Source organism: Trematomus bernacchii, unplaced genomic scaffold, assembly GCF_902827165.1.
Source record: "Trematomus bernacchii unplaced genomic scaffold, fTreBer1.1, whole genome shotgun sequence".
NCBI classification, from domain to species: Eukaryota; Metazoa; Chordata; class Actinopteri; order Perciformes; family Nototheniidae; genus Trematomus; species Trematomus bernacchii.
The window spans coordinates 525,937-536,997 of NW_022987817.1; the positions used below are offsets into that span (position 1 = coordinate 525,937).

Below are 11,061 nucleotides of genomic sequence, written 5' to 3' on the forward strand. Positions count from 1 at the left end.
CGCAGCAGCGGCAGCACCAGTCGGGCTCTGAGCGGTGTGAAAAGAGCCGGCGCTAAACCGAAGAACCGGTTCTGAACCAGAAAAGCTCTAGCACGGAGCTAGAAGGGGAAAAGCCTTGGTGTGAAAGGGGTAAGTGAAGCGGGGGGGGGGAAGCTTGATGGCAGGGGGGATAGAGGGGGGGGGGGGGTCTGAGGCAAGATGAGCAGAGGGGGGGGGGGGGGGGGTCAGCGGCAATGTGAGCAGAGGGGGGGTGCAGAAGCCAGGCTGGGTGGTGGAGGAGAGGTGTGAAGTGTAGGTGGTGAGCAGAGGGGGGATGTTGACGCCAGGCTGAGAGGAGGAGGTGAGGTGAGAAGTGGAGGTGGAGGAGGACAGCAGCGGGCGGAGAGCTAAACCTATTGAAGAAGGTGTTCAGCTCGTTGGCCCTCTCCAGGGTGCCCACAGTCAGTCTGTCTCTCCCTTTGAAGCCAGTGATAGCCTTCATCCCAGCCCAGACATCCCTGCTATTGTTCTGCTGGAGCTTAGGCCCCGGCTCCACGGGACGAAAACGGGTTGAATCCGCATATTTCTCATGCGTATAGCCCTCTAAGCTCGACGACGCCGTAAGGGAAACGTAGAAACAGACCCCGCAAACGACAACGGGTCCAAAGGTGGATAGATCTGGGAACGGAGCGCTCTGGGGGGTCCAACGGGGCCGTGGAGTCGCCTATACGGTCATTCGTTTTCATAGCCCCGCCTCTCCCCGCCTCTCCCCACCTCTCCCCACCTCTCCCCACCTCTCCGCGTACCCCGCATCATTGCTGATGTGTTTCGTTAACAACAACAATGGCGGATCGCAGGGTTGCTATCGTGCTCCAGTCGCTACTGACCATGCTACAGTTCTTTGTGCAACATCTACAGGAGCTCATCCATCAGCAACAACAGGACATGGAGAACATGACCTACATGTTGCTAAGAGTACCGCGGGGAATAACCCGAAGGGCAACCAGGAGAAGGTTTTGGGTAAGACCGGGCAGAAGCAGCAGTTGGTGGGACAATTTTGTCAATGGCGTTGTCGTGGATGAGGAATGGAGGGAGAACTTCCGCATGTCCAGAGCCTCTGTCGTCGCCTGACCGAAAGAACTGTGCCCATATATTGAAAGGCAAACAACAAACATGAGGGCACCAATTGATCCACTGAAAAGGGTTGCGTTAGTACTGTATTACCTGAGCGATGGGGGAAGGATGCGGAAGACTGCTAACGCCTTCGGTGTTTCGCGCCAGACTTTGTGCTACATTATTAGGCAGACGTGCAGAGCGATCTCAATCCACCTGGGTCCAAAATATATCAAGCTGCCTTATACTGAGCCCGAGACCGCGGATCTGGTTGAGGGCTTCGATCACGCTCATCACATGCCCCAATGTTTAGGAGCAGTGGACGGAACCCACATCGAAATCAAGCAGCCATCTACCAACCCCACTGACTACATCAACAGGAAAGGCAGACATTCCCTTAATGTACAGGCCGTCTGTGATTACAAGTACCGATTCATGGATGTCGTGGTAAAGTGGCCTGGGAGTGTGCATGATGCACGGGTCTTTGCTAACTCAAAGGTAAACATGTACTTGAAAACTGGAAAGATCCCTGCTCTGAGAAAACAGATTGTGGACGAGGAGGAGGCCATACCAATTTATCTTCTTGGTGATCCTGCCTACCCGCTGCTGCCGTACCTGATGAAGGAATATGCAACTGGTGGCTCCACAGTTCAGGAACAGTACTTTGGGCTAACTTTGTGTAGGGCACGTATGGTCATTGAGTGTGCTTTTGGTCGCCTCAAGAACAGATTTGCTGCACTTAGAAGGCCTATGGACATAAACTTGGTTGACCTGCCCCATGTCATTTACTCCTGCTTTGTCCTCCACAATGTTTGTGAGGCCAGTAAGGAGGCTGTGGATGATCAGTCTGTGTTGGGAACAATGCAAGGTGAAAGGGATTTACAGCCTCCCACACAGAGCAATAGGTATCTCACTGACTGTAATGAGGGGGAGGGAAAGAGAGTGAGGAGAGTGCTTACGGCTTACATTGACCCGTAGGACTACATAAAAGACAGACTGTATTTTTTTTTTTGGGAAGGTTACTGTGTTAACATCTGATAAACATTATTTGTTACATTCACTGTGCAGCTCCTTCAGTGACCATTTGTTTTTGTTTTTACTTAGTACTTCTTAATGTATGTAACATTAAGCAACAAAATATGTGATTCTCCAATGTTCAAAGTGTGAAATTTAAAATAAAATTGCCTGCAACCACTTCCAGACTTTCTTTGAACTTAAAGTGCAACATGTGACATTTCCGATATTTGACACTAGGGGGGGTTATTTATCAGAAATATAGTATATAGATGTCTTAATTATCATATGTATATTTATACTTTCCCATAAGGAACCAACGTGGCACGGTGTCACATGAACTTTAATGTTCTGTAAAGTTACACTGATGTTCCATCCTGACTTTCACAGGAAACCCGGAGTGACATATGCACGATTAGAAATATGATTATGATCTGCTCAGTTCATTTAGCTGATTCAATTACATTTAGTTAATATATCCTTTATTCTTCAGTTCAAACAATGTTCTAACCTATTTAAACCAAAAAAGCATCCTCATTATTGAAGTTATGAGTTATATGACACTAGGGGGGGTTATTTATCAGAAATATGGTCTATATATGTCTTAATTATGTTCTCAATGTTCCCAAAAGTAGAAACGGGTCCGGGTTCTTATGGGTTAAACAACTGGCTTACTACGCCACAAACTGAAGCTCACTGCTTTATCAGTCAACTTGGCCAGCAATAGATATCTCACTGACTGTAATGAGGGAAAGACAGTGAAGAGTGCTTGCGGAGTACATTGACATGAGAGACAAGACTGTTATTTTGCAATGTTTTTTATTAAGCAGAGTTGCAAGAGCTATAATGATATATATATATATATGTACATTTATGGAATAAAAAGTGAAATGCTTTCAGTCCACATGTTCACAGTGAAACAAGGAATAGAACACCTTGACTGGCAACAAAAAATATTCACTGGAATAAAAAAGTTAAATTTGCTGCACCCACTTCCAGACTTTCTTTATATACATATAAAGTGCAACAAAAACTGAAGCTCTGTGCTTCAACAGTCCTCTTCAAAGAGTGACTGGCTGTATGAATACTGGGATGGTTGCCGTGGGGGGTCAGGGGTCCTCGTGTGCCGTTGTGGTGCAGAGGGGCTTGGTGTGTAGGCAGGCTGTAGCCTTCTATACAGGTACGGTGACTGTTCCTGTAATTGTCCACCAATGCTGTTGTGGGGTTGAGCATGCATGAATTCCCTCATCAGGGAAAAGCCCTCCCGAATATTGTCATTCATCTGAACAAAGCTTTCTGCGTTGCGGGTGGATGTTTTCTGATTTTGCTCCATCAGCCCCACCATCCTCCTTTTTAGTTTCAGGTCTTCCTGCACGGCATGGTCAACTGGAGGTTTTTTTTTCAAGCGGTCACTTCTGTGGCCGTTCAGCTGCACCTTGAATAAACCAGAGCATTTTTTTATTATTACACAATAGGACCACCAGATCACATAAGACCAAAGGCATGTTGTGCAATAGCTTCTACTTTTACAAATACAACAGCTCTCAATACATTCTACTTTTACAAAGCTTAAACGTGTTCAGTTTTTCTGTGGAAGGTACTGTATCGTAGTATGTAGCAAGTCCGTTAAGCTTGAAATCATGAACATACCTGGAGCAGATTCCTGCGATGCTGTACAACTGCAGCAGCTGGCAGACTTCCGCTGGATTCGCTCGACTCTGGCGGTGGCGAATCGTTGGAACGCTCCAAACTCCGTGGTGAGCTTGGTCCGGAAGACGACGCTTCCAGGTCCACCGTCTCGATGCCCGAGCTAAGGGAGCACGTTGCAGGCGAGCCACCCCAGACCTCTTCACACAGCTCAAAAAACATGTGCACAACACGTCCTTGGCCACTCCGACGCTTCGTGTCCACCGCATGCCTGTACTTTATGCGGATTTGTTTAAGCTTGGCGGCAAGCTGGGCCTTTGTAATGGCCCCCACGCTGTGAGGGAAATCCTTCCCTGTGTCGGTCCTCGGATACTGCGCCTGAAATAAGTCGTCTATATCGCTATACTTCAACTTGCAGGACTCCCAGTCAACATTGTCCTGTATTAGTGAAGTTTTGTACTCTAATGTGACCCGAAGTAGAAGTTCGACCTCATCATCAGTCCACGAAAAGACCTCCTTTCTTGCACAAATATCAGCCATCTTCCACCTTGTGTGTTTGTTTGTTTGTTTGTGCCTTACACATCCGGGGGGGATCTTATACTCGCTGCTTTTGGTGGAGGAAGTTACAGCGCCACATACAGGTTCGGCATATGTACTGCAGCTTTTCCAGCGTTTGGATGTAAACGGAGCCGTCTCGTGGAGCTTGACACAATCCGGTGTATATTGCGTGGGGACGGAAGGTTTTTTGCGGTTGCATTTGCGTTACTCCGATGCGTTTTGCCGTTTTCGTCCCCGTGGAGCCGGGGCCTTATGCCGCGTTTCCACTACACGGCCTCGCTCGGCCCCGCTCGGTATGGCTGGGCCTCGTTAGGACTGGCTCACTTTATGGCGCATTTCCATTACAGTTTAGGAACTGGGGCAGTATCTATAGTAACGCAGTGTAGGCGGAGCCGTGACGTGATCTTCAGAGGACCCCAGAAAACCAACACAGCCGTTAGCTGTTAGCACTCAGAGCTCACAGCTCCTCATATATGTTCAGAAAACTAGACAAAAGTTAAACAAGTACAAACCACAGACTGCCTGTGTCATGGTGAATACAGTCGCTGCTTTATTTATGTCTGTATAGGCCGTTGTTGTGAGTGTGGACGGTCGGAGCATATACTGCGTTAGCTTAGCCAATCTCCATTCAGAAAACACGCATTTTAAAAGGTTTTTCCCCTGCCGTCTGTCTGCAGACTTGACAAAGCATTAATTCATGGTTTTTACTAACCGGTATCAGTATGTTGTTACTTCATCATTTTGAAACGTGTATTACAATTAAATCACGGTCAAATATGTCCATCTTGTTGTAGTTGTTGCCCCCTTGCCAGCGATCCTCTCTCTAGTTTAGCATACTCAGCCCGACTCAGCCTCGTTGTCTCTGGCCCTGGACCCACGATTTTATGAGGCCAGAAAAACTGTGAATTAGGACCCGCCGGCCGGTACTAGGCCAAGTGGAAACGCAACCAAAGACGGGCCGCTGACGTCACAGCCCTCTTAAACCGGGCTGCGGGCTGTAGTGGAAACGCGCCATTAGTCTCCAGCTTCTTCCTGTAAGAATCTCTGCCCCTCCTCAAATTTTCTCTCAGCTCATGCTGGATACTCTTCAGCATTGATTTGTCCCCAGACTTAAAAGCTTCCTTTTTCTTATTTAAAAGAGTTTTCAGGTCACTAGTAATCCAGGGTTTATTGTTGGGGAAACAGTTGACAGTTTTAGCCGGTAATATTGTTTGTTCACAGAAGTTGATGTATTCTGTGATGCAGTCAGTCATATTATTGATGTCCTCTCCATGTGGCACACAAAGCACGTCCCAGTCAGTGGTCTCGAAGCAGTCCTGTAGAGCCTCATTAGCCCCTGGAGTCCATTTCCTCACAGTCCTGGTGGATACAGGCTGCCTCTGCACCAGAGGGACATATTTAGGAGCCAAAAAGACGAGGTTGTGGTCAGATCTGCCCAGGGGGGGGAGGGCAGTGGCACAATATGCATTCTTGGTATTTGCATATAGAAGATCCAGAGTATTATTTCCCCTGGTGGGGCATTTCACATACTGAGTGAATGTAGGCAGAGATTTGTCCAGTTTTGCACGGTTAAAATCCCCAGTTATTGTTATGAATGCATTTGGGTGAAGAGTTTGGAGTTTGGCCACAGAGGAGTGAATGACGTCACCAGCCACCTCCGCGTCCGCGTTCGGTGGAATGTAGACAGCAACTACGATGACAGAATAAAGTTCTCTAGGTAGATAAAATGGACGTAATCCCACAGCTAGCAGTTCAATGTCCGGGCTACAGAAACGCTCCTTCACAGTAACATGTCCAGGATTACACCATCGTTCGTTCACATACAGTGCAGTCCCTCCTCCTTTCTTTTTACCGCTCAGAATAACGCCCCTGTCCGCCCGAACACTCGTGAAGCCGGGGAGAGCCGTGTTATTATCCGGGATGAGCGAGTGCAACCAAGTCTCGGTAAAACACATGATGCTACACTCACGGTATTCCCACTGCGTCTTCGTCAGCACGCGGAGCTCGTCCATCTTATTCCCCAAAGACCTCACGTTCCCCATTATGATGGCCGGTACACAGGGTTTGTACCTCATCTTCTTCTTCATCCTCAGCTTGGCCCCAGCTCTGCAGCCCCGCTTGAGCCTCCGAAGCTCCTCCGGGATGTCATGCCTGGCTCCGGGCAGCAGCACGGGTCGGCACAGCGCAATCAGCTGCTCACGCGAGTAAACAATGCCATCACTCCTCAGAGCATGGCTCTCCGACACAAAAAGTGAAAAAAGTAGCAGAAGAATGACCAGAAAACGTTCGAAGTAAAACGTGGCCATAGTTCGCTGCAAGACAAAATAAATATCCAAAGAAAAAAGTACAACTAAGAGGATAAAAGTAAACAAAAAGACAAAGATCAATAAAACACCGGGAGCTGCAAGCAACAGGCAGCCACCAGCACGGCGCCTTAGGGCTGAATGATTTGTCATGGGGAGGAAGACCAAGAAAAGCGATGAAAGCGACGGCGGAGGCGAGGAGGGCTGTGAGTTAGCTTCACAAGCTAGCAACAACTCTGCACATGGCGAGGTCGGCAACCAGGCGCTGTCCCTCTCTGACATACAGAAACTACTCACCGGCATGGAAGAGCGTATAACTGGAAGCTTGACAGCACAAATAACATCCAACCACGCAGCTATAATCAGGCACGATGAGACAATCCAGGCCATTGAAACGTCAATGAACGACTTCCAAGGAAGAATAACTACAGTGGAGTCTACACTGGCTGATATAGTGCAGGAGAACAAACAACTGAAGCTGAAAGTTGACGACCTTGAAAACAGATCCAGGAGGTGCAATATTTGTATAACAGGTATACCTGAGCGAGCTGAGGGTGCCCGTCCAACTACTTTCATTGAATCCTTTCTGGCTGAAATATTCGGCCCCGACGCGTTTCCTCGCCCCTTGACCGTGGATAGAGCACACCGGCTGGCCGTCCAGAGGAGACAAGACGGCGCACCACGTCCCTTCATAGCCTGCCTTCACCACTTCCAGATGAAACAACGAATAATGCAGCTTGCACGGGAGAAGGGTCCCCTGATGTACAGAGGCGCAGAGATCCACATATATGCGGATTACAGTGCAGAAGTAGCCAGGAAGAGAGCCGCATTTACCCCCATCAAGTCCTCGCTGAGAAACGCCGGGCTCGCTTACAGCCTCCTCTTCCCCGCTAAACTCCGGGTTGTTGTGGACGGGACGAGGCACGATTTCAACTCTCCGGCTGAAGTTGCTGCTTTTTTGAAGCGCCGTCAACCTGCTGCAAACTAGATGTGTTGGACTAGCCGCTGAGTGAACTAAGCTGCTGGCTAATTAAGCCGACCGGCAAGTGGACACTGAGTATATTCTTTCATAGTTTACGAGCATTGTGCTCCGAAAATAAGACATAAGAGACAATGTTACGAATTACTCGTCAGGAGGTAACAGTTACATATTGCTATTGCTGCTCAACTGTTAATTGGTTACTAATATTAATTCTACCATCACAACAACCAGTCATAGTACCTGGTATGTTCATTTTTCACACTGGTTGAGCACATATCTTGCTCTGGCTTTTATGTTCTGATAAAAGCTGTCGGCTCTCCCTTAGCGGCAGAGTAAGATTCAAAATACAGCTGACCGGTCGGCTGTTACAGAGTTATGAGAGTTGATATATGTCCTAGTGATCCCTGATACGTTGCATTGCTCGCCTTATCAGGTTACTTTTTGATTTACTAGGCTATTGGGCTGTTCCTACTTTTTGTCCGCCTATTTATTTTGTACTCACTATCTTTCTGTTTCTAAGGACGTGCTGATTGTTCGTGGCCAATAGTTTAAGATGGTTTCTGTTAGGATGGCGTGGAAGGGTAGGACCCAAATGCAGACTATCAAAAAGGTAACAGGTCTCGTAACAAAAAGCGAGCTTTATTTTAAAAGCTGATCAAAACAAGGCATGAAACAAATGGGTTGTACAAAAAACTGACCGTGACCCACATGGAGGGAGACAGGAGAGACAACCGTGACTGACATGGAGGAAGACAGGAAAAACCAACAATGAACCGACAGGGGAACACAGGAAGAGACAAGACTAAATACAGGGAGGGGTAATCACAAGACAAGACACAGCTGGGGTAAGAGAGGCAGAAACACAAGGGCAACAGGTGAACACAATCAGACAATCAGACACACCAGGGGAACTAATGACAGGAAGGCAAACACAGGAAGAAGGAACAGAGAAGACACAAGGAGGAAAACATTTCAAAACAAAAGGTGGAAAATGAAAACATAAATACAAAACCGTAACAGTTTCCCCACATGGTCACTTTGTTACCCGGGAAGCAATGGTTTAGCAAGTTCATATTACTACTTTTCATTGCTAAACCCTTTTTTCTCTCTCTCTTGGTGACAGAGCTTGTAGTGTAGTGCGGAGGTTTACAGGTTTAGAGTCCGAGGTTTTATTATTACTATTATTTTTATTTTTATTTTATTCTTTCTGGGTTTTATCTATGTTTATTTATTTTTCTTTCTTTTTCCTGCTCCCCTCGTTTTCTTATCCTAGGTTTATATGGCAGGTAAATCCACTAGGATGATCAGCAACCCTACCAAGTTTGTATCTTGGAATGTAAAAGGAGTTAATAACCCAAATAAAAGGCAGAGGGTTATGTCCCACTTACAACAACTAAAGGTTGACATAGCTTTCTTACAAGAAACTCATCTGTGTAATATCAATGTTAATGGTCTCAAACGAAACTGGGTCGGTCAAGTGTTTCATTCCAAGTTCAATGCAAAAGAGGAACAGCCATATTGATTAACAAGAACATCTCTTTCCACTCAAAGGATATTATTAGTGACCCTAATGGAAGGTATATTATTGTGGTTGGGCAGCTCTTTGCTAACCCAGTGATTTTGGTAAATGTATATGCCCCCAATTGCGATGACAGTAGTTTTTTTAAGAAACTATTTTTTTAAATACCTAGGCTTGAGAATGGATTTGTTATGGAGGTGATTTTAACCTTGTACTGGACACGACCCTGGATAGGTCGTCAAACTCCCCTCAAAATCTTTCAAAATCAGCTGGAGTTGTGAAGGATTTCATGAGCCATTGTGCCCTCTCCGATGTATGGAGATTTAAGAGCTTACTCTTTTTTCTCCAACACGCACCATGCCTACACCCGTACAGACTATTTTTTGCTTGATAATAGACTATTACCCAGGGCTAAGACTTGCTCATATAATAGCATAGTTATATCTGATCATAGTGTCATGGTACTCAAACTGGATCTTCCAAATCGCCCCCCTCCGAACAGACTTTGGAGACTCAATCCTCTCCTCCTTTCTGATGATCGCTTCGTTGAATTCATTTCGGACCAAATCAATTTTTTTCTAGAAACAAACACCTCCCCTGAGATATCTAACGCCACACTGTGGGAGACCCTTAAAGTTTACCTCAGAGGGTATATTATAGCTTACTCCTCTAGAATTAATAGAGAAAAATATTCAAAGCTACAAGAGATATCACATCAAATCGCGATTATTGACTCGAAATATGTTCTATCGCCAACCCCAGATCTTTATAAGGAGCGTCTGAGGCTGCAAACTGAACACAACCTTCTAACTACTGATGAGGCAACGCGTCTTATTTTGAAATCCAGGCATAATGTCTATGAATTTGGAGACAAAGCGAACAAGCTCCTGGCCCTGCAAGCTCGTCAAACAGCTGCCGCATACAGGAGAGACACTGATAGATCATGAGGACATAGGACATGGTGCTCCTCATATCGCCCTATTTCCCTACTGAATGTAGATTTTAAAGTGCTGTCTAAGGCCAAACGTCTGGAAAATGTGATTCCAGATATTATATCTCCTGATCAGACAGGATTTATCCAGAACCGACATTCGTATTCAAATTTGAGAAAACTATTTAATATTGTCCACTCGGCCCGGTCACCAGACCCAGAGGTAGTAATATCACTTGATGCGGAAAAGGCCTTTGACCGGGTCGAATGGAGATACCTATTCATTGCCTTCCAAAAATGTGGCTTTAAAAAAGAATTCATTGCGTGGATTAGACTTCTCTACTCCTCTCCCCTGGCTGCTATAATCTCTAATAACACTCGGTCTAATTACTTCCCCCTTGGAAGAGGTACAAGACAGGGATGCCCGCTTTCCCCACTTCTTTTTGCACTAGCAATTGAGCCTTTGGCAACAAAACTCCGTTTATGTAAGGATTTCAAAGGCATTGATCGGGCAGGACAAAAGTTGAAGGTGTCCCTTTACGCGGATGACCTGCTTTTATATGTATCCGAGCCTGCCTCATCGCTTCCCTATATCCTGGATATCCTCGATCAATTTGGGAAAGTCTCAGGTTATAAATTAAATTTACAAAAGAGCGAACTTTTCCCTTTAAACTCTGCAGCCGATGTACTCCCCCCTTTTCCCCTAAAAGGGCTCAAGATGGCTTCAAATATTTAGGAATTGAGGTCACTCGCTCTCTCCTTACTATTTTCACTAAAAACTTTACCACTCTTCTCAATAGAGTGGCGAAGTCCCTCCCCTTCCGGTGGACCTCCATGGGACCTTATTTCGGAAAAATTATGTATTGAAGTCAATGGAGAGAGAAAGATTATCTTTCGATCCCGTTTGAATTGTGCCACGAATTACACATATAATGTTTGTGAATTTAAAAGATAATTTTGCAAGTCAAAAAAAATAAAATGTGTCGTAAAACTGTGAAGTAACACATTTGTTTGT

The 11,061-nt window shown here is 46.0% G+C and overlaps 1 protein-coding gene across 1 annotated transcript; it reads left to right on the forward strand.

Annotated features, from left to right (window-relative positions):
* The first annotated feature begins 1,221 nt into the window (after positions 1 to 1,221).
* On the forward strand, positions 1,222 to 2,070 carry LOC117498834 (putative nuclease HARBI1). Its single transcript, XM_034150976.1, has one exon. It carries the CDS (start codon positions 1,222 to 1,224, stop codon positions 2,068 to 2,070), a length of 849 nt encoding a protein of 282 aa, XP_034006867.1.
* The last annotated feature ends 8,991 nt before the right edge of the window (positions 2,071 to 11,061 follow it).